The following is a 25,892-nucleotide window of genomic DNA, read 5'->3' as shown; positions in this document are numbered from 1 at the left end:
AGGCTCATTCTTGAGCTTCACAAATCTCCGGTGGGGAACGACAAGAACGGTCCATTATTCTCTAATGGGACGCAACATGTTTTCCATGTCATTTGTGGAACATTTCTTGGCAGGTACATCGTCGCCCTGGTGTTGATGTGAGGTTACTTCCTGTACGTCTGCTCTGTGGGAATCAGGGCTGCTGCTTCTAAGAACTCTGGGAGGATCGGGGGTCTGCGCTTGTTATTCATCACTTTCATGATTTGTGTGCTATATTTGGTCTGTAAATGTGTTGTATAAACAACCAGGTGTCTTGAGAAGGATACTTCAAGTCTCAGTGAGATTTCCTGTTTTAATAAAGTTTAAATAAAAATGATTTGTACAGCATTTGAATAAGAAACATACATCCATAATCTGCTGCAGCTAAAAACAAACGGAACTCAGTAAAAGAGTCTTATTTTTAAAATTATTTTGGCACAAAAAGAGCACATATTCCTCTGAATTATGATCCCAGGATGTCTGGCTATTTATGGAAAAGCAAAAATAATTTCTGATGTAACATCAATATGGTGGAGATATTTTTGCTGTTTGAAGACATTTTTCACTAATTATTTCATGTTAACTTGCAGTAATCTGCTATGAAGTGTTAAAGAATAGGATTAGAGATAAACGCCACTACACACAACAAAATTAATTCAAATATATGAAACATTTTTTTATTATTAATAATCATAAAACGCATGGGGGGAGAGAAAAAAACAAAACATGAATTCCATTTGTTTCATTGTAACATCTTAGGATAAAAGCACCAACACCAACAGTAACAAGTCATTAAAACCCCCGGGCCTTTTTGGAAAGTAGGTTTGCTGTTATTGCACCTCCAACCTTCACCCAGCAGAGACCACCGCACAGACGGGAGCTCAGCGGACCTCCTTCGTGGAGAAATCTAGACGGAGGCATTTGTGAGATGAGGAAGATGCTGAAAGTCGTAGCCATTTCACAGCGTCCGGAGATTAGACAGACTCGTAAAGCTTCATAAAGCTGGATTTCACTGGAGGACGGCGGATGCATGCCACAGGTGAGAATGAATCTGAGGAGATTTTTCCTTTAGTTTACTGGAAACGCTTCACTGAGGGTTTGGTCCTGGTCCTGAGTTAGTTAGAAAGGGACTTAATCGAGCCGCGAGATGGTGAGGAAGTCTGTGACATGCAGCAGTTACATCACTTCAAGCCATCTGGGAAGTTCCTGAGTTAAGACCTTTGGCAGGATTTAGAGTAAACGGCCTCAGCTGCAAAGCTCTCACGGATTATCAATAATGTACCAGGATGGAGGAAGCTGGAGAACTGCATAGAAGCTTTCATTCACATCATGCTCTTGCATCGAAGAACCTGAATAACAGCACCTCATCCCGCTGGCTGGAGATGTAGATCTATATATATGATTTATATAGATATATAAATAAAGTGTTGGAATCTAATGATCATATGTCATGCTATCCCTCACAAATCCATCCTCACATGCACACACACACCTCCGCCCCTCCAGGTTAAGAACAAATTCCGCAGGTTAAACCGGACCGCCATGAAAAGCGGCCGGGCGAGCGTGTGTCGAAAGATTATTAAAAAGCAGAAAACCCTGCAGCACAACAGGAGAAGAGTAGTATTTATCAATAGCTGCAATTTCCTTGTTTTAAGTGAAGGAGAGCACCGTGCTGTCTGTCTGACTAGTAGTATTAAAAACCGACAGGAATCTGAGGACACCATTAAAAGCATAAACATGTAACTGCAATTGTATCAAACACCCAAGAATAAGAAAATAAAAAAACAGCATCAACAATAATTACAAAAGACCTCTCAGTGCTGGTAACGAACGGACTACACTCTCTAATCATCTTCTATCTGCTTCTCACCTGAAAACACTCGCAGGTGAGAGAGACACGCCTCGAGTGCTCACAGGACAGTTTACAATAAAGCTTTGATTATTAGTCGAATCTTCCCTCAGAAACGCACCGGCGATGGAGGATCAATAAGCACAAACAGGCCGCTCTGCCTCCCCTCACACTGAAACACATCAGTGACGGGTCACGTCACATGTCTAACGACAGTGTGTGTGTGTGTGTATGTGTGTGTGTGTGAGAGAGAGGTTTAGTTTGTATGCACCAGTGAAGATTTAGCTTGTAATATTGGAGTTTCCGTTGTTTGGAAAGAGAAGCACCATTTTTTTCCTGCAGGATCTGGATTGCTAAAAAGGGAATAAAAAGAAAATAGAAACACCCGGTAAAAAGCGAGGACAGCTCTGGTGCCGGGTTGAGTTGCGTTCAAGCTACAGCACCGTTGTTAAACACGCAGCGTTTCAGTCTCTACATCTACCACGAGGGGGCGCCGTGTGAAGTCCTGTGGAGGCAAAGCTTCACTCTCCTCGGCTTCAAGCCTCCTGTTTTACAGGCTGAGTTTTAGGTCACAATGCCAGAGCCAAAGCACCTCTATTCACTTATATAATATATATATCAATACTTATATATATATATATATATATAAACTGTATATAGATACATATCTTATAAACCTTTCTGTTTGATGGACAGATATACAAGGAAAAAAACGTATGTACAAAAACAGTGTGTCTTGTTCACAAACGGACGAGCAGCTCGCTCCCGAGAGCAAAGCAGGGGGTCAAGGGTCAGGGGGTGACTAACGTTTGGAACTGGTGTCGTTGCAGAGTGGATTTATCGAAAAGGGTGGCGTCTAAACGTGTACATGAGGCATTCAAAGGATCGATACATATAATAGCGTATTAAATATGAGAAAAGGAAAGGCCAGAAAACGGCGTTACAAATGTCCCCGTGTACAGCACCAAGTATCTGATTGTGTTATTGATGTTTTCACCACAGAATAAATAAGATCAGGTACAGTCCAAATGTAGCACCACTGTTTTCAGACTGTGACACACACACACACACACACACACACACACACACACACACACACACACACACACACACACACACACACACACACACACACACACACACACACACACACACACACACACACACACACACACACACACACACACACACACACGGATAAAAACAAAGAAAAACAAAAAGGCAAATGGAGAGACAGACGGCATAAATACAATAATCTAAATTATACACAACTATACAGCTGGAGAATGAATCACATTCACAGTACAAACATTGTTTACAAATAAAAATAAAATTACACAATTAAAAAGGAAGCAAACAAAAAAAAAAAGGTGTGAAGAGAGTCCAGTAGTTTGTTGTGGTTCGATGTTTCTCAGTGTGTGTGTGTGTGTGTGTGTGTGTGTGAGGATTGGCATGCATGAGTGTGTGTGTGTGTTCATATCGACCATCAGATGCAGTGTAGCTCCACAGACACGTGTCCACATTTTAAAGTCCTTGACATTTGCTTGAACCTGCTTGAAACCTTTGCATTTCCCGACAGCAGAGATAAATATGAAATACGTTTAGCTTAAGAAGAGTTACAAATTCCTGCTGTAAGAAGATTTCGGCTGAGTTCCCACGTAGTAGTGTGATTTACCAAAAAACGACGGAGGAAGAAAATGACAACAATAAATACAGAAAGTGGCTGATGATAGCACCATCTCATTAAATTCATTTCATGGGTGTGTGTGTGTGTGTGTGTGTGTGTGTGTGTGTGTGTGTGTGTGTGTGTGTGTGTATAAACTGAAAATGTACTCGGCTTGGCATTATTGGCACCGGCTGAAATGTTGCTAATTCACCATATTTTCAAAATAAGGCTGACATCATAACTTTGCTGTGTTGAAACGTACATGAATTCATTTAGAGACTTTAATTAAATATTAATTATGCCTGATTACTGTCACAGTTTTGAAGTGAACAAAGCAACCGTCACTGATATGTTATATATTGGATATTTAAAGACAAACAGTCATGCCTGAAGAATTATTTTCATTATGTCAACTTAAATGGTTTTGCTCAAGATAACAGCAAAGAAAATTTCACTTTTTTTCTTCTTTTTTTTTTAACACCACTTTGCTTTTAAATAAAGACTTAACATTAAATAAACATTTTTTTTTTTTAACTCTGTTAAACTTGAAAATATTGTAAATCATCAACACACTCAGAGTTTAAGGGGCGTCAACACACCAGCCAGGACCGGCACATCTCCTGCTACATGAGTAACTGTATCTTTATCATCCAGTGTGAAGTTAGACCAAAATACCAAGTTCCTCATCTTGTTTCAGACTCAAATATGTTGCAACAAACATTGAATTTCACAGAAGAAAGAAAACAAGAGATAAGAGAGCGTGCATGCAGAGAGGTGAGACTGCATGACATCCGAGCAGAGTTCAACGAACTGGTCTGTGTGTGTGTGTGTGCCTGAGTGTGTGTGTGTGTGTGCCTGAGTGTGTGTGTGTGTGCGTGTGCCTGAGAGTGTGTGTGTGTGTGTGTGTGTGTGTGTGTGTGTGTGCATGTGTGTGAGAACATGCAAGTTCATTACAAAGTGAAACTTTGGAGGGAACGCGACACAAATGAGATTCAGATCAAAAAAGGTGCACTATGTGCTTCAATCCATCATTAAATGTTACATGAAATCATTAAAACAGATTATTTTTCGCGAGTTATTACAATAGTGACTAAGACAAAAAAAAAAAAAGAGCATCGTACTATTGAGCACCTTTAATTCAAACCAGACATCTTGATATTTCAGTTCATTCAGTGCTGAGCAGGAAGCGAGTACTGATGTCATCTTTGTAAAACTATGTTTAACACCCCACACATGAACATGACCAGTACCTATGAATTCTGCTCAAGGCGACCATAGTGGTGGTTAGTGTGTGTGTGTGTGTGTGTGTGTGTGTGTGTGTGTGTGTCTCTGATCCCAGTACAGAAGCCGGTCTTGGAGGCGGTTGGGTAGTGCAGACGGTTTTGGAGCACCAGTGAGTGAGGAGAGTGCCTTAGTCCACACCTGGACATTTGCATAGTTTATTTACTTTTTGAGGTAGTTTTCAACAATTACCTGAAACGTCAAAGAAGACAGAAAAACAGACATTGAGTGTTTTTAAACAGCGTTTCTATGGTTTCTACATGAACAACATGAAACCTTTCACTTTTTCAGCACGACTGCTAAATCTAAAACCCAAGAATGGACTTACCTTGTTCAATCAGAACAACAGCTCACTCCCTACCAGTCTCTTTCTCTCCACCTTCTGATTGCCCTTCGCTCTTCCCACCTCCACCCCCTCCACCCCTGTTCCCCTCACCCCCAAACCCTATCTCGGTCGGGAGCCGGGGAGCTGGGAGGTGGTGTAGGTACCGTGCATGCCCTGAGTCCTCCACATGCCCCCGCCACCACCTGAGCTACCGGCCTGTGGTGGAGGGGGCAGCCGAGGGGAGTAGTGCACTGCGAACGGGCGAGACGAGGAGGAGGAGGTGGACAGAGAGGAGGAGGAGAGGGAAGCGGGGGCGGCAGCAGAGACAGAAGCGGAGGCGGAGCTAGAGGAGGAGAGGGATGACGGTGCTCTCTGGTGGTGGAGCGACGGGTGGGACAGACGGGAGGCGTGGAGGGACTCTGACCGGGATGACGGCGTGGGGCCGTCAGAGTGCGTGGATGCTGAGGAGGAGGCGCTGTGCAGCGGCGGGGGAGGGGGCAGCGTGAGCGTGGCAGGAGAGGGGCTGTGCAGGACTGACTGGGTGCGGCTGTGCTGGGCCTGGGACAGGGACAGGGGGAGCGGGGAGGACAAGGAGGCCAGGCGCGTGGAGGCTGGTTGGGGAGTGGCGTGCTGCTGCTGCTGCTGGGTTTGGGAGGAGGCAGAGGAAGAGGAGAGACTGAGCAGAGAGCTGAGGCCTCCAGAGGTGGGCAGTGTCACCCCAAACTGATGGGAGGACACTGTGGGAACCACGTGGTGAAATATACCTGCAAAGCATACAGCAGAAATGGAGGGAGGGGGGGAGGAGAGGGCAGATAAAAGTTGCAAAGAGAGCGAGAAGGAGGGGGACAAAGAGAGAAGCGAGGGCTGAGCCGGGTTGTGCATAGCGCCAAGCAAGTCTTAGACAAGCACACAGAAAGCAAACAGAGTCAGTCCACTGTGACTGCAGCAAAACCCAATGATTGCCCAATTTAGGATTGCACTCTTCATGAAATTGTTTTTTTTTTGGCTTTTAAGTGAACTGACTCTGACAAACGACTCCAACAGATACACCCACAGAAAATGACAACACAGTAATGTAATAGTTATGTCAAAACATGGTCAGGTTTCAAGACAAATCGTTGGGTCCGATTTTTCAACATTTTTGTTAAACATTCACTCATTTTCCGAGGGTGTTTCCAACAGCAGCATTCAGACAGCCCGTCCGTGTGGAAGCGAGGCGGCAGAGAGTCAGTCAGTAGGGCTGCACAAGGAATTTGGTCACTTTAACACGATCGACTGCTAAATTGACGTTTAAAAAGCACGCGTCGCTCGTAGAAAACTGCATATCAAAGTAACAACCAGCCACCAGGGGGCGATAGAGATGTTTTGGTTCACCTGTGGATGCATGTGAATGTTTTAACGGGAGCTGGTGACAAAGTCCAGAGTAGAAGCTCTCTGTCGATTATAAAACGCACTGAATTCAGGCGAAGAACCTTATTTTATTTATTTTTTTAAGCCAAGAATCGTACACGAGCAGGAATGCAGCACAACATTAAGTGAAAGCAGTGCTCCGTTTACTGAAATATGATCAATATGCTTATCATTTCAGCCATGATGGTGCAGCCCTTTCAGTCAGTCGGTCAGTCGAACCGTCAGTGAGGCAGACAAAGACAGCAGACCTCCACTTACCTGGCTCTATTAGCAGGCCCATTCCCACGGACTCTATTCTTTATCAAGACGACCCCCGGCTAAGACTACGACCTCATCACATGATCAGTTTATCATCACAATGCTCACCTCCAGCCGCTCCCCCTGCCAGACCCGCACTGGAGAAGCTTCCCAGGGAAGAATGTCCGTTGACGAGCCTCGGGGTGCCACTCACCGTGGATCCACCTGTCTGGGCCCCGAACAAGGACTGTAAGACTGAGGTCCCACCAAGTGGGAACTGAGAACCCAGGTACTGCCCCACAGAGGATCCCGTGGTTGAGGAAACTGCTACTGGACTGCCCCCCACCTTCCCACTCAGAATGCCTCCACCAGTGCTGGCGGCAGCAGATATGAAGAGGTTCTGACTGGCCAGGCTGCCGCTCGTCTTCATCTCCCAGTCTCGGGGGGCCTTCTGTTTCTGGAGGGTCTGGCGTTGGTCTGAACCACCGCCTCCCTGGGAGCTACCACCACCGCCGCCGCTGCCCCGGGGCCCTGCCTCCTGACTCAGGAAGGGGTTGGGGTTCATGTAGCTGGACGACTCTCCGTCACTCCCTTTCCTCACCTGCTGATGCTGCTGTTTGTGGTCAGAATCTGAGTCTGTGCCCCGGCTTGACCCCCCCATGCCAAACGGAGAGCCCCCCTGTCTCAGCTCAGAGTTGGGTTGCTTGGGGTCGGATATGGGTGAAAAGGTGGATTTCCACTTGCTGTTGGAGGACAAGGAAGACGAAGAGGAGGCTTCACTGCCGGTGCTGTTACCACTGCTGCTGCCAGACTTCCTGGCTAGTGGAGGAAGAGAGAACAACGGGTTGGCAAGTAGCCCAAGTGAAAGGTTTTATTCAAAAATGACATTCTCTTCGCTTACCTCTTTCACCATCTCCCTGTCTACCTGGTCCATCTCTGCTCTCCAAGGAGATAGTGGCAATCTTTCTTTCAATTCTAGAGGAAAACAATGAACATCAACAAAAGCTAAATGAGTTGGATCCTTATAATATCTGCAACAGAGCCAAAGCAATCAAAAGGCATGAGGTCATTGTTGTAATTGGTCACCTGGTTACTAAACAACCCAGAAGACTTCAGAAAAAAGGGAAGAATAGACCAACAAAGTCATCAAGGAAAGGACATTCCTGTTACTGTTCTCTTCACATTAGGATGACTGTATTACCGTGAACTGGAGCTGTCGGCCGGGTATCCTGAGTCCTCGTCGTCGGAGCTGGGGGCAGAGGAGTATCGGCCGTTGCCGTTGAGCTCCAGGGGGCGCTCTCTCTTCAAGATGGGAGGCTGGTCCAGGTCGGGCCCACTGGGGCTGCGGCTTGATTGTTCTGGGGAGGAGATGGCAGAGATCTCCAGAGGCTGGTTGATGTTGTTCACCTGTTGGGACGACGTACGCGCAGGTGACACTTTGCAATGAAAAACAGGTGTTGAATAATGTGACGGCAATCTAATTATGTGATATGTGAGTATATCATATCGCGCCAGGTGTTTGTGGTGACTCACCATGGAGTTGATGTTGAGTGGCGACCCTGAGGAGTGGTTGTTGGAGCCGAGTCCGGGGAATGACCTCCTCTTCGGGGATCCGCTGGCTGCCATGGCCGCCGTGGAGCTGCGTTTCCTTCTCCCCCGCTTGCGTCCCTCCTGAGAGCCGAGGCCGTGAGAGGAGTGCGATGACGACATGTGCGCGGGCGTGTGCTGAGTGCCGGGGGACTGGTGGTGGTGGTTTCCATGGTTACTGTGGTATCCCTGCTTGTTGCCAGTGTGATGGTGGAGGCGGGCTCCTCCGGACGCGCTGCCTCCGCTGCCCGATGAAGAGGAAGACGAGGATGACGAGGAGGAAGAAGAGAAAAAGATCCTCCTTCGCAGTTCATTGTCCTGAGGCTCCGTGTCGGATTCGCCGCCTTGGCGATCCTGTCCGTCTTCTGGAAGAATCCTGGGGGGTCCGTCGGCATACTGGAGCACCCCTCCGGTGCTGAGTGGTGGGCTCTGGATGGGACCTCCTCTGCCCATTGGTCCGGTCAAAGAGGTGTTGGGATGCGGTGGAGGTGATGAAGAAGCACCATTGTGGTCCTCAGGATGGGGACCTCCATTCAACAGCCCTGAGCTGGATGAGTATCCTAAACAGAGGCCAAACAAGGGTTACAGATGCACAGAACAGTCAATTATAAAACAGAAAACAAAAAGGACTGAATGCAATATTTGTAATAAATAAGCATCTATGATAAAAAACAGTGCATATCATTAGAGATGCACCATTCTGACTTTTTCAGTCCCGATCTTGAGACCCATATCTGGGCTTTGGTCGGTACTGAGAACTGATAATAGTGTTTTTTTTTAAAAATAAATCTAAAATAAAAACTCTTTGGAAGTGACTGGGTTCATTCCTTTATGTGTAAGGCAACCTGGACGTTCTTTGTAAAGCAAAAATAAATACATAGATATAAATGTACTTGGTTGTTTATTAAGATCATAGTATCTGATGCCAGATCGATGCATCGTCACGGATACCAAATCCAGATATCCGAGTCAGTATTGAGTCGATGTCTAAAAGTATCGCTCCATCTTTAAACATGTGGATAATTCAGTAAGTGGTTGATGGGTAATTCTTACCATTGGTCTGACCTGCCTGAGACACAGGACTCGGAGTACTTCTCTGAAATTATGAATGAAGACCAGGATTATCATTTTAAACTAAAACGAATACAAATGAAATAAGATATAATAATTCATTTTAGCTATTATAACTTATGAAATTGAAAAAAAACTGACTCGACATTCCAGAAGATGCCACAATTGGTTTACAATTAAATGCTTATGTTTATCGTGTGTTAGTTATTGAAGCACATCAGATGCCATGTAACCGAGCTAGTCAGCTCAGGACTTAACCAACTGGGGATTCATTCCCAGTTCATTCCCAAATTTTAAAAAATGGAAACATTATGGTCATTAATTAGAGACAGTATTCTTGGACCCAACAAAAATGACTGTAGAACAAAATATATAGAAACAAATTAATACTTACTTACTAACAACTAGAACCTGACCGTCTACACATCCAAATAATTCTTCACAAGTGAACACATGACATCTGGAGCAGTGGACGTACTCACCAGTCTCTCAACGCGACTGGGCAGCACCACGCTCGCCAGAGGGATGCTGACTGGGAGTTTACTGGGGTGGACAGTGCTCAGGGGGATGCTTATTGGAAGGCTCGTAATGCTGTTGTCACCCTGAACAGATGGGCTCCTCTCCTTGCCACCCTATGAGGGAACAAAGGGACGAACAGTGAGAGTTGCAAGGAAGGTAGAGAACATACAGACAGATCAACAGTGAAAATGCATCGGCAACATTTACCCTCTCTAAACCTTTATTCAGGGCATCAGATGCACCGGGTGAGGGGCAGTTCAGTTTGGCTCCGAGCGGAGAGTTAACGCCTCCCAGTTCCCTGAAAAACAACAAGGAAAAGGTAAATGTAGCTTGTAGCTTGATTAGCTAGCCGTCCGTTGCACAACATGTGCACGTGAACAACATGTGGGTGCTTTTAGTGCCAACCAACCTGTGCATGGTCAGCCCTGGACCTCTCAGGTGAGCAGAGGGGTCCTGGTTAAGGTGCCTCCGCAAGGCAATCTTGGCAGGGGAGAAGCGCGTATAATCAGGAAGAGCGTAGGAGGAGCTTGGCGGTCTCTGCCGGGCGTCGGGGATGGCGGCTTGTACAATCTCGTGGTCCGGAGAAATGGGCAGGTAGCGAGAAAGGAGCTCCCCCTTGGTGCTGGCCCGGTCAAAACACGGCGAGCTGGTGCCATTGATGGACAACTCCGGGCTGACGCCATTCAGGGCCGGCGCCGAGGACAGGCCAAGCTTAGAGGGGTCCATTTCTGTGGAAGAGCGCGATTCCAGGCTCTTCCTGTAGGGGGAGCCGTCACAGGGGCTGTAGGACTTGAGCTGAAGCAGCTCCTGCTGCCTCTGACTTTTCTCCAGCTCCACAATGCTGATCTACAAGCATACACCAGGGGGAGCCGTTACACTAGAAAACATCCTGCAACAATGCAGATAGGACTTGGAACATGGTTGTGACAGCAATTCATCAAGGCTTCCTGAATGCTGCATGTTATCCAGATGAGGTGACAGAATTCCTTTGAATATCTCAACATCACAAGAGGTGGAAGGGAGTAAAGAATCTAACAAATGAAGGAGGCGGCCTGTGTACCTGCAGCTCCAAGCAGTGTCTCTGTTTCTCAGAGATTTGCCGACGTAGCGCCTGCTTCTCCTTCAGCAAAGTCTCCAGACACAAAGAGCCCCAATCCAGCTTCAGCTCTTCACACCGAGACTTCAGCTAGAAAACAACAGACGTGCACACTTGCTGTTATGTATCCTCTATGGGAAAGTGAGATATAAGTTCATATTGGCTTGACTGCAACTGAACTGGGATTTGAAGCGCCGTTACACAAATGCAGAGCAGCAGGAATGGTGACAGGTGTGAACCAGCGGGGGAATGATGCTGGAGGCTACAAACACATAGGAGCAAGCCCTCAGGTCTCACCAGTAGCAGGCTGTGGTCTCTGAGCAAGGCCATGTCTCTTTCGAGCTGCTTAGTCTGCTCTTTCAGCTGACGGTTGTGGGCCGAGATCTCCTTCTGGGCCTGCAGCAGGTCCTCCACAGTCAAGGCTTTCACCCCCAGCTGATCATCAAACAGACATGCAGATAAGTAGGAAGACGGTGCCAAAAAACTGAATATTTGATGCATGTGTGTAAAAAGGGATTTCAAGGTTGCACATAACAGAGAGGAGCTTAATATGATGTGGGAATGGGATATACTCTGACAAACTAGTCAGGTTGTCCTTCATAAAGCTGTATTTAATTACAAATCCGAGTCCACATGTTGTACTTTATTCATTATAAAGCAATAAAGCAGCCGTTCCCACCTCGTCGAGTTTGGTCTGAAAGAGACCTTTGATCTTGTCCTTGTGAGACTGACAAACAGAGTGGAGCTGCTCCGCCTGCCCCGACAGGTCCCTGTGTTTTTGCTAGAGACACAAGAAGAAGAGAGGTTGGGGGGAATGCAAACGACAAAAAAAAATATTTATGTGTTGAGGTACGTGTTGGCAGGGAAATAGCTGCTGTAGAAAATCAGTAATGTTCACCAAGGCGTTGCTTATTACCTTCTCTTGTTCTAAAAGCTGCTGCAGATTGGAGCGGTACTGAGGAGTCTTCATGTAGGTCATAAACTGGAGGTATTGAACTTTGATGTTATCTGTAAAAAAAAAGGGGGCAAAAGACGCAGGATATAAATATAATAGTCAGGTCGTCTTGCATGCAGACTTATGCTACATTCAAGCAGACGAAATGTTTAAGAACTCAAAATCCTGAGCGTCATCTGACCAGGTCATGTGTCTCTCTGTTGCATTAAATTTTCATCGAGATCAGACAGTCTGGTACAATAAGCACGACGTCTTTGAACAAGCCAGGTAGAAAGTCTTGATCAGCTCACCAAGCAGTTGCTGCAGACCAGGGGGGGTCGGGCTCAGAAGCAGTTGACTCGAGGGATAGTGCTGGACCTTGGGAGGTAGCTGGTAGAAGGGACTCTGAGGCGGTCTGTATGCATCTGTAGACACAACAAGCACAGGTTTCTCAGCCATACGTAGCGTAGATGTACAGCACTAGTCCTTTCTGTAATATGAGGTGTATTCTGTGCATGTGTGCCCTCTGACCCTGAGGGGGCGCTGCAGAAAGGGTCTTTGCATGCAGCAGATCCAAGGCGCTCTGGTTCTTCTTGTTCTTCTTCTCCACAGCCGGGGCAGCTTTCTTGGGTCGGCCACGTTTCTTGTTGTTCAACTTGCGACCTTTGGGCAGGAGTCGGGCTCTGCGGGGTTTGGCGGTGGGCTTGACCACGGTCACCAAGCTAGGACGCTCCTCCTCGCCGCAGGAGTCCTGCTGTAACGGGCACGGACAAACACACATGGACATATTCAGACAGATAGCACGGAGGGCCGGTCTCGCTGTGTTAAGTTATATATAAACCAAACATTTCAGGGATAAAATGGCAACGTAGGAAAGGGTAATGCACTTCAAGGCTTGAAATCCTGCGAGCATATGCTTTACGTGAGCGTGTAACTTGGCGGGGGCTGCCAACTCTTAAGCACCGATTCACACGCTCTCACGCCACACGTCCATTTCCTCACAATGAAAAACAAATGTGTAACAGATAACACCGCGGCACAGAAAGAGGATGCCGACGTGCCGTATTAAGTGTGTTGTCTCATTTCCAAAATTAAAGTAATTTAACTGTCATGATGTGGAGATAATGAAAGGGAGCGTGAGCTGAAATTACACTTTAAAACATGGCTTATGTTGATTTATTATGATTGAATCCAAACAGGATGCAGAAAAAGGACAAATACACTAATGATGTGGTAAACATGTGCATGTAGACAGAAAAAAAGTATTCCAAGGCCATGCACTTAATTCATATTTAACCCCATCTAACTGGTCCTAGGAGTCGTCTTGTACACCTGGACGTTTCCTACCTTGTTTGGTTCTTTAGGTTTCGTGGGTGTGGTGCTATTGCTTTTACTGTCCTTCGTATCCTTCTGCTGACGTCGCCTGGCTGCCTCTTGCTCCTCCTGATGAGGTGAAGCAATGTAATCGTTTGATACAGAAACCTTCGCCAGTACAGTGAATGACGTCGATGCAACATGACTTACCCTGAGTTTAGGATTTTTGAGACTAGCAAAATAGTTTTCAAGCTGAAAAACAGGACAAGGAAAATAATGTTATGAGAATATTATTATTTGGAAGTGTTTACATTCCAGTTTAGTTCCAATAACTGTTGAGCTTTCACCAACAGCAACATTTCAGAAATGTCATTGTGAATACAATTGTTTTCTTTAATCAAGTACAGCCTGTACCGTTTACATATGTGTCATTAAATAATGTCATAATATTAATATAATAGTTATAATGTCTCTCACTGGATCTAGAAATACACATGTAACTATTTTTAAAGCAAACTATGATTTTGGGAATATAATCAATCTTGTAGTGGTTACTGTTATATTTGTCCTCCTGGGATGTTTTTGGATTATGACATAATTATGCAGATACTGACCAGTCGTTTCCTTTGATGCACACAAACCCTACTTTCAATGGAAGCTTTTGACCGAACAATATAGTCAAATACACATTGGGACCCGTTCACCATCTACTCCGTCGTTGATCACCAGCGAGGAGAGAGCAGCAACTTCAGGCGGCAACGCAAACAAGGCTGTCACTCCCACTTTTTAGGCAGCCGGCCAGCTCTCTCACTGGGATCCACACTGACGAGCTATTTCAACCAATTATTAGAGCGACACACACTCATCAGTGTGAACCAATACACTTGTGATACCCTCCGTGTTCTCTCCTAAGATTGCTGCTCCTGGGACCGACTACTCATTAAGACAACACCAGCTGTTATCGAGGCAGCCCGTTACTCGAGTTTAGGGTCACGGTGTGTTTGTGCTGCTTCAGCAGTCATTTACAACTTTATTGATTTGTCAAAGTCTGATAAACCTTCTAGTCTCTGCTGCACTTTGAGCGTCGTTGCTTACTATGGTGCGGTCTATGGTATGCAGGTAGTAGGAAACTGGTTTTCCAGTCCAGGACACGGAGCCCCTCAGTGGAGAAAGCTCCACTACACGCATTATTGTGCCAATATCTGCAGGACAGAGAAGAAGAAAAACATGTCAGATGCACCTCAAAGGAAGCATGGGACACTGAAATCTGATTTTTAATTATACTGGTACTTACCACTCAAGTTTCGACTGTTAATTCTAAAATTTAATGGTGCAAAAGGCTTGGATGATACAATTTTTGCACCTGTGGAAATAAAATAAAGACAAAACAAAAGCAGTAAATACATGTTCTGAGGATACCTTCTAGATGCTGTACAGTGGACACAGACAGTAGCTCCTATGGCTGAACACAAAGGAAATATAATATCCCGATTAGAGGATGCATTCATTACGTCATTTTAAGTATTTCACACTGGGAAGCAAGTAGCACAGTGTGGCCGTGAGGTCAAAGGCCGCGTGCAAAGAGTTGGCTACTGCATACTATCAGACATTTTTATTTTAATCACCAATAAATGTTTAACCAGTGAGGTCACTCTGAGAGCTATAATAAAAGGCTTTGATGTGATCAAGAAAACTAAAAGTTATGAGGCTATTAGCCTCTGCTGTTTATTTATACGTCAACCTTTGATCCTTTTTACTCCCGAGGCATAAAAAATGTTGTGGTTCTGCCATGGAACTCATACAATGACATTTTATGGATTTTAATGGACCAATAGAATGAGAATCCCATATTTCCATCACATCGGGCTGCTTTGGCTTTTCATAGGCATAGATACAGTTTTCATTGACGGCTCTTCTGGCTGACGGAGCCCACGGTCAGAAATGTTCCGTTGAAAATTCATGCATGTTTATGTGAAAGTTGATCCACTGTGGTTTGGAAACTCTTTGGCTAAACACAAACTATAATCCACAAGCAGCGGTATAAAAAAAACAACAACTGTGGTGAGCTGAAAAATACCGACCTTCCTTCATGTTAGCAAAGCGCTCCTTCAGCTGGTGATCTACCTCTGGACCAAAGGCAAAGTTATTCACAAAAATAATACTGCAAGACAGACGGAGAAAGAAATAGTTTAGATCTACAGTCGGCAGTGAATGAGAGAGATTTGTTTTCACACAATTACACAATGATTGCTAACTTCCTTCTAAAGCTGTCACATAGAGTCCCCAGTATGATGCTCTTTATCTGGATAACAACAGTTTCACAATGGTAGCCGTCGTTACAGAACTGAACCTGGGCGTTCTATTTTTCACTAAGTGTATAAATTCAACTTCTAAATGGTCTAATTGGACAAGTGAATGGGAAGTGTGTCGCCGTGACCCGGTTAGGTAGGGCACCTTGTGTTGGCAATCCTTTCCTTCCATTCTTCAGACAGAAAGTCTCCTCTCTCCAGCTGAAACAAACAAAGAGCAGGCATGCTAAAGAATCCTAAAGAAAGGTTTTTGAAAGTGTGCGTGATGATGACTCAACTCACTGTGTACTCCCCGTGTTTCTTCCCGTACCATTTCATCCACTTTTTAAACTCTTTATCCATGCTCTGAGAGAAAGAACGGGAATATTAATATCCAATCAAAATGCCGGTGTTGGTGTGCTGCTTCAGGGTAATGATGAGAGGATGAAATGTGAACCGGGGATTCGGACACCACACAGCAGAAAAACCTTCCCACTCCGGCTGTGATTTGCCCCGAGCCAACACTGCGTCATTTCACCACGACGACGAGGAAGCTGGGATTTTTTGACACGTTGCCGTGGCTTTTTTCTCTGCTCTCTTTAATTGAATACCACCTCTGGTGATATTTGTGCGGTTACCTCTGCATACGTAGCTGGAATGTCTGCTTTCTCTACCCCGTAGTAGTGTTTACAGTTGGTTGCTGCTGCAACCTGCAGCACAACCTGGCCCACTCCTGCAAATAAGGAAACAACAGGTTCACATCTTACAGCAGACAAAGACACGAAGGCTGTCAATACAGTCTCATTGTTTATGACCTAAAGGTCAACTTGCACCCGATTGTTTTCAGGATTTTGTATCTAGGTGACAAGTTTGAATTCATTTGAGCGAGAAAGTGGCATAAATGACTATAATCACATCTCCCATTCAAGTCACGTCTACTGAAAGTGCTTGTTTTTGCCACTGAGAGGCTCCGCTTGTTATTAGATTAGATTATGGAAAGGACCTTTCAGATAAATAAAACATTAAGCGGTCACATCAAAATGAAAATCAGCTAAATATATAGCCGTGACGTATTTTAGATGAACTCTAAGCTACATTTTCTGTAATCCAACATAACCAACTCTGATAACCCCGACACTCGTCTCTCCAATGCCCACGTTAACACTGTTGTCTTCGGGTTTGCACTACTATGTCCCAGAATAACAGCTGACTAACCACTGCCGAGGTCAACGAAGGTGTCGTCTTCCATCATTTCCATCTCATCGATGATCTGAGCCACCAGGTCGAAAGAGGTCTCCCCGTACACCTCGGGGGAGAACGGCTCATAGTTGTTCAGCTTCTCCGGGTCGGTGACCGAGTGGTTGTACACCTGCTGCAGGATGTGTCTCAGCAGCCCGTTGGAAGGACGTTTGTTCAGCTTCATGGGCTGGGTGGTCCCTTTCCACTATGAAGGTGGAGTTATACATTTATTCACACTCAACACTCAGGACAAAGCACCAAGACTTCCCCCACTCAGTGGTATCCATGTGCTGGCCTTTCAAAGATAGATGAAAGAAGACACTAGGTGTATTTTTAGAAATGAAATCCATCAATAAGAGAATTTTGGACACAAACGTGGGCCAGATAGCATCAGAGCTTATGAGAGATCTTCTTAATAACCACAAGTAAAAATCATTACAGATACAAAAGCATTCACTTCACCTGCAGAGCACTAAAAAGCATTCACACATGCAGACTCACCAGCTGGTGAATGCTGTCGATGGCCCTGTTGTACTTGTCACAAAGTCTCTGCATACTCTCGAAGCTACAGGAGGAACAAAAAAATACAAAAAAATGTAATGTTAGATGAAATCCAACCTCCCGTCCAAAAGGTTTGTTCACATCAAACGCAAAGCAAATTTTCTGCAGCTGCTTTGTTGAAATATTTCAACTTTTGTGACGCTGTGACATGAAGTCGAGCTCTTCAATAGAACCTCACATTACTACAGAGAGCCAATCAAACTGTGTGTACAAACCAGTTTATGGTATAAACAACATGGCTGCTGCTGAATTTAAGCCTAGATTACATCATTTTAAGTGTTTCTGGAGCAGCTACAGTGTTAGCATAGCCTAGCTCGATCGAGCCGAACTCCATTCAGAAAACAAGCATTTTAAAAGTTGTTTGCTTATCGTCTTGCAGACAGTCTTAACAAATCATGACTTTGGACATTTTCCAAATTGTCGTCATTATGAAGTTATTTTGGCATCCTTTTTATCCGTTTATTGCAATTTAAATCAGAAAAAAGGAGTTTATTTTGGGTTCATATCACTGTAATAAACCAGCCGATGTGTGGCTTGCTATTCACACTGAATACAGCTCAATGAAATTCACCGAACACCTCTGGGTGATGTTATGAACTCAGACAGGATGTTGTATCTGGGACACAAATCAGCAATAGTGGTTATTTCAGGCCATTATTGATTGTCGGCATCGACATCGAGGTCATACTCCACTTAAATGTTTGTGACATTATTGTTGTAACATACTTAGATTTTAGTTTCAGACTGTTAGATCATCAGATAATCATAATCTTCAGAGATTTGTTTTCTAACTTGTTTATGATTTTTCAGCGTCGATGTGACAAACACAGATTTTGACCCTGAGCTCACCTCTTGGTGTCGTAGTCAATGAGTACGTAGTTTTCCATCGCCAGTTTGAGGTCTGGGATCTCCTCACACACCCACCTAGAGAAAACCCACACAAACCCGTCATTTAAATCTTACAGTCACTTACACAGCCGGCTGTGGCAGCTGAGTCAGAGGGAGGAAAGGTCACGTACCGAATGGTCTCGATGATTTCATGAGCAGCATCATGGTGTTTATCCTGAAAATAGACGGGGAGAACAAAATATGAAATGACCCGTTCAATTCAACACCACCACAAACTGCTGCCTCCAAGATGACCATAAAGTTTAATCACCTCTCAAAAACAGTCTAGACAAAAAGGGAACATTATAGGCCGTATGAGGATTGGGTTTACTGCAGGACTGCTTTATTGCACTGCCTTGGTTTAATCGCAGTGTGCCTAATAAACTGGCAACTGAGTGTAAAGAGCAAAAAAAAAAAAAAGGGTGGCTGTGGCTCAGTGGGTTGTGTGGTCGTCCTTTAAACGTGAGGTTGGCAGGACGATATATATGCATGTCGTTGAGTGTCCTTGAGCTAGACACTAAACGAGGGCCTGATGATGCGAAACCGCCGACGAAATCACGGAATCCGACAATCAGAATGAAATCAACTGGAAACGCAGAATTCCGTGGGATTTGTCAAAATCTGGATACAATTTATAAAAAATCGATGTTTTCTCTAACATCATAAGGGGGAAGGGGAGTTAAAAGTAGGTAGTATATCCCCCATACATTCACATCACACATCTGTATCACCAAGATTTAAATTTAAAAAAATAAGAATAAGATTCCATGCAATTCTGTCTACATCTAGTTTAGATTGACACAATCATTATTTTTCAATTTGTGCTTTACCATTTACTTAAACTTTAGCCGAAACTAAAACTTTACTTTTATTTTCTACTGCCATAAAGGCTTATCGAAATGTCCCAGATAAGAAATGTATACAGAATTCCATACTTTATGTGATAAAGGGTGCTATATAAATAGTTTATTACTATGTCCATGTATTTGAATAACTGTTTCCTTGCAGACCGTTTCTCTTCCTGCTATGCTTAGATGTAATCTATGGTGAGCAGAGTTGAATGTAAAGAGTAAAACTGGAATAACTTCCAGCTTCATGTGATCACAGTACAACGACCAACACAACTATTACGTCTGATTCATGCAGATACAACATGAATACAGAATCATCTTCCTGCTACTCAGGAGCCCAGTGTTTACAATGCATACACTCTGAATGAAACAGACTCTTAACCTCTATTATGTAAGCCTGTTCATTCACAGATGTGTCAGTTTCTGCATCAACACACTTTATGAATAAAAAGGCTGAATTGATCTAATGTTTTGATGTGATGCTAACAGTGTAAAACAAACCTTTATCTAGAATATTATAGTTGGCAGACAAAACTAAAACTTGAAAGTAATAATGCTATAGCTTCCCTTTTTGGGACAATAATGCAAGCGTGGTCTCCCAACAGTTAAATGATCTCTACTGCATTTTATCTGTAAATGGCAAATCTCTGGAACTTTAACAGAACGATTCAGAGTGTCTGAACAATAAATCCTAATCTGCCTCGTAGCGCTTGTTTGCCCTAAAATCAACGCGTCTGACAGACAGCATTAACCTCTTAAACTCCCCCAGGACGCCGGCGTCCTCGGCAGGCATTACTGTCCTTCAGAGGCTGTCGCACGCTCAGATTTAAAACTAGAGAAAAAACACGGCATCATGGGAAACTGGGTAACTTGTTTCCTTCTCGTCAGGAAGGAAGGAGGCTCAATAACGCTCCAAACATCAAAATTAACAAGTCTCCCCTTATCAGGCGTCCCCACATTTTGACAATCCCATGCAGTTTTGGCAAACATGCAACATATAAAATGTTTTTTCAGCTATTCTAAAAATGGTCTATTTGAATATTCCTACATACTAGTGTCCCTAAACATCCTTGCATAACGTGGGCATGACTGGAATGTGACTTCTATGTGGCATAGCTACTGTTGACCACAACTCAAAACATATCCGTTTAAAAAGGCCTATTCCATCTGACGTCAATTGCTTTATTATTTATTATCATTATTATTACATTGTTTCACCACATTGTCACTTTATACTGTTTGTTCTTTGATTGTTTCTTTTAAAATGTATTTTATGTATGTATGGTGTCCCTGAGTGACCAGTAAGGCGCCTTTAAATAAAATGTATTATTATTATTGACCAGCTATCTCCCCCTAAATATCGTATGTCCCTCCTAAACAGCAAAAATGTATCTATGGGCATCATGACTTTTTGTAAATATACACGCCACTGCCTGTGGCGTGTTATCTGTATGCAATTCGAGCTATCCGCGTGTATGTGTACGTTTTGAGCGAAATGACCCAACACATCCGCGTGTTTGTCAGCGCCCTCTAGTGAAACGACCCATCACATCCGCGTGTTTGTCAGCGCCCTCTAGGGTTAGGCGTTGATAAACACGCCAAAAGGCGATTGTGCGTAGTGATAACACGCCATAGTGGCACACGAGTTGGCGTGTCATAGATACGCTACTTCATGAGATCAGTCTGCTATGGGGGTGGGGGGTTTAATGTGAAGTTAAACCTTCCTTTAAGTAATAATTTTCATTTCATTTAGAGCAACTAACCTGCAGGAAATTGGTGCCGTCAATTACATTCCTTTGGGCTCAGATCATACTATTCTTAACAACGTCTAAGGTTTAAATGAATCTGGTTCAAAATGGCCCTTTTGTCTAAAACAAAAGGGTTAATAAAATAAGATGGGATTAGACTTATATTGATCCCATGTGGGGAATCTATAGTGCGTTTAGCGGGGTGTGCTGAGCAGCTCTGTGGAAGTAACAGGAATCAAGTTACAACCGGAGCAGCCAGCCCGAGCCTGTTGCCTGAGCTGACCCACTGACCCACTTTCTGCCTCCTTCTCCAGCACACTGCCAAGAAGAGCCTCTGGCAGAGGGAACGAAAAGAGGGGAAAACAGGAGTAGGAGGAGAACTCAGAGGGGGGAAAAAAGGAAAAGTGAAAGTGAGAAGAGCTTGAAACTGTGGAAAGCGAGATGGGCAGGGAGAGGAGGGGAAGCCTGGTATTTGTCAGCTGTTTTGAGGGCTGGCACAGCAGACGCAGCTAACCGCTCCCGGCTTCCCGCTCAATACGGCCCGCCACTACTACGCAAACTTCCGCCCAAGCTCGGGCTCGAATATGGACGGCAACACGGGGAAATCTTTCAGCTACAGCTACATTATCAAGCTGCGTTGCTAACAAGCAGCGTGACCTTCTAATCCTCACTTGTCATTTAAAACATGCAGTGTTCGAAGGACGGTGTAAAAGGTGTGCAAGTATATGAAAGAGCCAGTGTGAGCGAGCGAATGAGAATGCGGGAGGAGGGGGGGACTGCACACAGCAACACCAGTGCAGAGCTGCTGCTAAAAATAAACACCGTCTGAAAGCCAGTCAGACAAAAAGAAAAAAAAGGAGACACTCCTCTCTCTCCCCACTGTGGGGATACTGACGCATACACGACTCCTCCTTTCTACACCTCCTCAGTCAATCTCTTCTTACATCAGTGTGACCCGTCGTGGGTGTAGGGGTTTTACGCTATGTGCTTCTCCACTACGTGCATCTAAGCCACCTACGAGAACTAATGACTAAAGGCAGGCGTGACACTTACACACTTGTAATGCTCTTACTCACACAAACAGCGTCATATAACACAAAATATACCTGCGCTGTCTTTTAAACACAGATTTGTGGAGGGGGGAGAAATGTGTGCACAGAACCTGATGTTTACATGCGTGCTGCTTTCCAGAGGAGCCGTCTCGACGTGCAATTAACAGTAATTGCAGCCTTGTGAATAATTAGGTGAAGTTCGCAGGTGAGAACGAAGCCAAAGACATTCTGCGGTACTTAAGCAGCAGCGGCGTCTTTTAAATGCTATGTAGGCCCGCTTAGTACCCACACCCAGAACCAGATGGACAAATAGCTGCACCCAACCAGAGGTGCTCTTCATATGGAAGCATTTAGATGCACAGATGTGGGATTTCATGAGACGGGGAGGGAGATATAGAGACACACACACACACACACACACACAGGGCAAAAGAAAGAAAATAGTATTTTTATTGGGCTTCAATCCGGGGGCTGGATTGGGAGTAAAAGCATGCTGTGTATTGCAACAGCATGTTCAACGGCCATGTTGTGTGTATCACAACACAGACAGCACTGTGTTCATGCTCTGTGGGAGCGAAGAATTAATCTGCGTGGTGTGAGGATCTGTTGTTACCAGCCAGCAGTTTAAACATGGACTGGAGAAAAGAAAAAAACAAGACACAGGCATGCATTTTCAAATTCAATTCATATAGCATTGCTGAAGAGGAGTCTTATATCCCCCTCCCTGTAGAGTTGTCCATATGGACATAAGAGGAGAAAACCGGCTCCATATTGCAGAACTCCCCATGCAGCACTATCAGCTGTTTCTAATTCAACGCATGACATCACGGCCCAGTATAAAAAGCCATCATGCAGGTCAACAGTTTACATCCAAACAGCATAAATTCCTGACACACTTGCTCTCGTCTTCGTCCTTTTTACGAGCGTAAATGGGTGAGGCAAGACATTTTGGGAGGAGGAACTGTAAGCGTTATCAGATTGTGGCCTGGTGTGAAAGGGGAGAGTCAACTCCGTCAACCCAAGCTGAAAAGGAGCGGCTGATTACATCAGCACGTAACTCCCGCCTGCGTTACTCGAACCTCAACAAACAAACAACTCATAGCTGGAAGTGAAATAACCAGACTTGCAGGCTAAGTGTGTGGGAGGAGATAGATGAGATGTACAGAAAGAAAATACTCAGACGTTCTAAGAAACGCAGCTTTTTCTTCATCTTCCAGTCAGCCTCACAGCAATTACTATAAACGAGAAGCACAATATAAAAAGTTGACTATACGTCACTGAAAAGACCACAGAACTCGCAACCGCTTCCCTTTCCGTTCGACTTCAAACTAGCCAATCGCAGCGAGCCACTGACTGCTGACAGCATTTCACATGGAAACACACTACTGTACAGAGAGAGAGAGACAGAGAGAGAGGGAGAGAGAGAGGCAAAAAATACTTTGCGCTGCCCAGAGAACTGACAGATCAGAGATCAGATGACTGTGTGGAGCTCAAACAAGCAAAACACAGCCAGCTGGTCTCAATCATCGGAATGGCATTAGATAAAACACACACACACACACACACACACACACACACACACACACACAGAGAGAGCACTCGAGGAATGCAATACGAGACAGTTCACGTGCCTGCAGACCTCACAGAGTTCACGCAATCTTTACGTCGCTTTATTTGTGTTTGATCTCAGCGGAGAAAAACGCGTATGACCCCTGACCCCCCGCCCCCCCTCCCGTTTACGTACGTGACGTTTCAGTTGGGTAGATGACGGATCATAACCACCGACACACTTTGGGGTAAAATAATAAAATAAAGGGGCTAACTGAGCGTGGAGGGAGGTCTGTTTTTAAGTCGCTCCAATTTCAAAACAAGCCTCTCGGGTGTGAATGTGTGGCTTCCTACCTAGTAACGCGTTACTCGGATGTAACGTAACGTCCCGTGTGTTTGTATTTAGGGGCTAAAACGTCGGCCGAGCTCGCTGACACGCCGTGTTCGTGTCACCGTCCCCGACCCGTGTGACCTGATTCTCCGGACGAGCGCGTCCGCGGCTCATCGGCTAGCACCAAGAATGCTAGCAAAGAGCTAGCTAACAAAAGACAAAGAGACACAAATGTAAACCCGTAACGGGTGACTTTGGAGGTTCCAACACTTACGTATACTGGCAACGGCCACGGGTAGCCAGCGGGTTCCGCTCCAACCGGCGACTTCAGCTTCAGCTCCAGCTTTTCTCCCATTCTACGCGTCACGGCGGCTGTGGTAGCTAGCTAGTGGCTGCTCTCTGTTAGCCAGCTGGTCGGTTAGCGAGCGAGCTACAACGTGAACATTTCGTCGGGGGGTGGGGGGGGGGGTATGGGGGAGGAAAGAGAAAACGTGGAAAACGCGTAAAATCAAAAAGACGTCGACAACCGTCGCGCGGCGAACACTCGCGTGCACGAGCGTATCCGACTAGGGTTCGTATTTTGAATAAAATGCCTGTTTATGTCCACTGGCAATAACACATCGTCCGTACCGCCGCCATCTTGCCCGGCATGAATAAATATGGCAGGGGGCCACCGGTAGCAGAGGGGACGCTGACGTCACAGGGGCATCGTGATCCGGAGCGTGCGGCCAGCGACGCCGAGCACGAGCGCGCACCGTCCCACGGCGCGCGAGGGCAGCGTTAACATCACGACTGTTTCCCCGCAGCTCAGTACGGAAATAACCATGTGTGGGACTATTTATAAAATAACCATGGGTGACAGTATTTATAAAATGACCATGGGTGGAAGTATTTATAAAATAACAATGTGTTAAAGTATTTATAAAATAACAATGTGTTAAAGTATTTATAAAATAACCATGGGTGACAGTATTATAAAATAACCATGTGTTAAAGTATTTATAAAGTAACCATGGGTTAAAGTATTATAAAATAACCATGTGTGACAGTATTTATAAAATAACCATGGGTGAAAGTATTATAAAATAACCATGTGTGGAAGTATTTATAAAATAACCATGGGTGAAAGTATTATAAAATAACCATGTGTGGAAGTATTATAAAATAACCATGTGTGGAAGTATTTATAAAATATCCATTTCTGAAAGTATTTATAAAAGAACCATGTGGGAAAGTATTTATAGTAAATTTTATATAGTATAGTATATAGTATAGTATTAATAGTAAATCTTACTTCAATGCTGAGCAAAAAAAAACATCACTTGGTTTTTACAAACTACTACAAATGAAATTGTATTAAAATTAAAACATAATGAGGTATAACGGGACAGGTGGGAGACAGAGAAAGTGGATCATACCATACCATGACGCGGTTGGGGGGGTCTGTTGTATTTTGGTTGTTAAAATAGCCCAGCACCCCTAAAAGCTATTGCATAGATAAATGCAATATAAAAATAACAGTCATGTTGTTTTTCTAAAAATAAGTCTGTATTTGACAAGCTTAACCATGGTCCAAAAAAAAACATAGACAGTAGTAAAGGTTTACTTAAAAACGGGCTAGATACGCCTGTCTTAGCCCGTTTTTGTTTTCTATTCAGAGAAATTAATTCAAAATTCCTTAAACAAGCCTTTAAATTAATACAAATGTTTTTTATAACTGATTAAACATTACGATGTGTCATCACGAGAGTGGCTATTTGCTGAATTCCACTTTAATATACGTTGTCAGTCATTGAATACACATTGTTAGACATCATACATTATAGTACAAATGACACTTTCAGATTATCTGCATCTGTAAACTGAGTTTTTCTGCTTTCTAAATAAACTGATTCACTTATTCACAACACCTGGGTCCTAGAACCAGCACGTCCTTATGACATGCACATGGTTATTAATGTGGATTACACGTGTGTGTGATAGGTAAAACTGTCTGGCTGTGTGTGGGCTGGCTCAGAGTTTACTGCTGGTGCTCTGTTCTCAGATATTAATCAGGAGTGTAATACGCTTTAAAATACA

The 25,892-nt window shown here is 44.4% G+C and overlaps 1 protein-coding gene across 5 annotated transcripts; it reads right to left on the bottom strand.

The window, feature by feature from the left end:
* Positions 1–679: 679 nt before the first annotated feature.
* On the bottom strand, positions 680–24,450 carry dot1l (DOT1-like histone H3K79 methyltransferase). Of its 5 annotated transcripts, none has more exons than XR_014597328.1 (29): positions 24,088–24,450; positions 18,415–18,458; positions 18,245–18,319; positions 17,336–17,399; positions 16,811–17,039; positions 16,234–16,328; positions 15,899–15,961; positions 15,762–15,817; positions 15,389–15,468; positions 14,602–14,670; positions 14,403–14,509; positions 13,518–13,559; positions 13,341–13,436; positions 12,525–12,747; positions 12,305–12,418; positions 11,976–12,067; positions 11,739–11,840; positions 11,357–11,494; positions 11,024–11,149; positions 10,373–10,809; positions 10,171–10,261; positions 9,927–10,076; positions 9,427–9,469; positions 8,320–8,933; positions 7,988–8,193; positions 7,688–7,761; positions 6,916–7,605; positions 4,473–5,903; positions 680–4,414 (listed from the first exon to the last, which is right to left on the bottom strand). XR_014597328.1 is itself a non-coding variant. In XM_084012211.1 (28 exons), exons 1-28 carry the CDS (start codon positions 24,166–24,168, stop codon positions 5,260–5,262), a joined length of 4,845 nt encoding a protein of 1,614 aa, XP_083868337.1. In that variant the 5' UTR covers positions 24,169–24,450; the 3' UTR covers positions 680–5,259. The 5 variants fall into 5 exon arrangements, 3 of the variants coding, with proteins under 3 accessions (XP_083868337.1, XP_083868339.1, XP_083868338.1); XR_014597329.1 differs by having other exon boundaries at positions 680–5,006; positions 5,143–5,903; XM_084012211.1 differs by having other exon boundaries at positions 680–5,903.
* Positions 24,451–25,892: the final 1,442 nt, after the last annotated feature.

This window comes from Eutrigla gurnardus (genome assembly GCF_963514095.1).
Source record: "Eutrigla gurnardus genome assembly, chromosome: 6".
NCBI lineage: Eukaryota > Metazoa > Chordata > Actinopteri > Perciformes > Triglidae > Eutrigla > Eutrigla gurnardus.
This window is presented reverse-complemented; position numbering and strand designations above follow the sequence as displayed.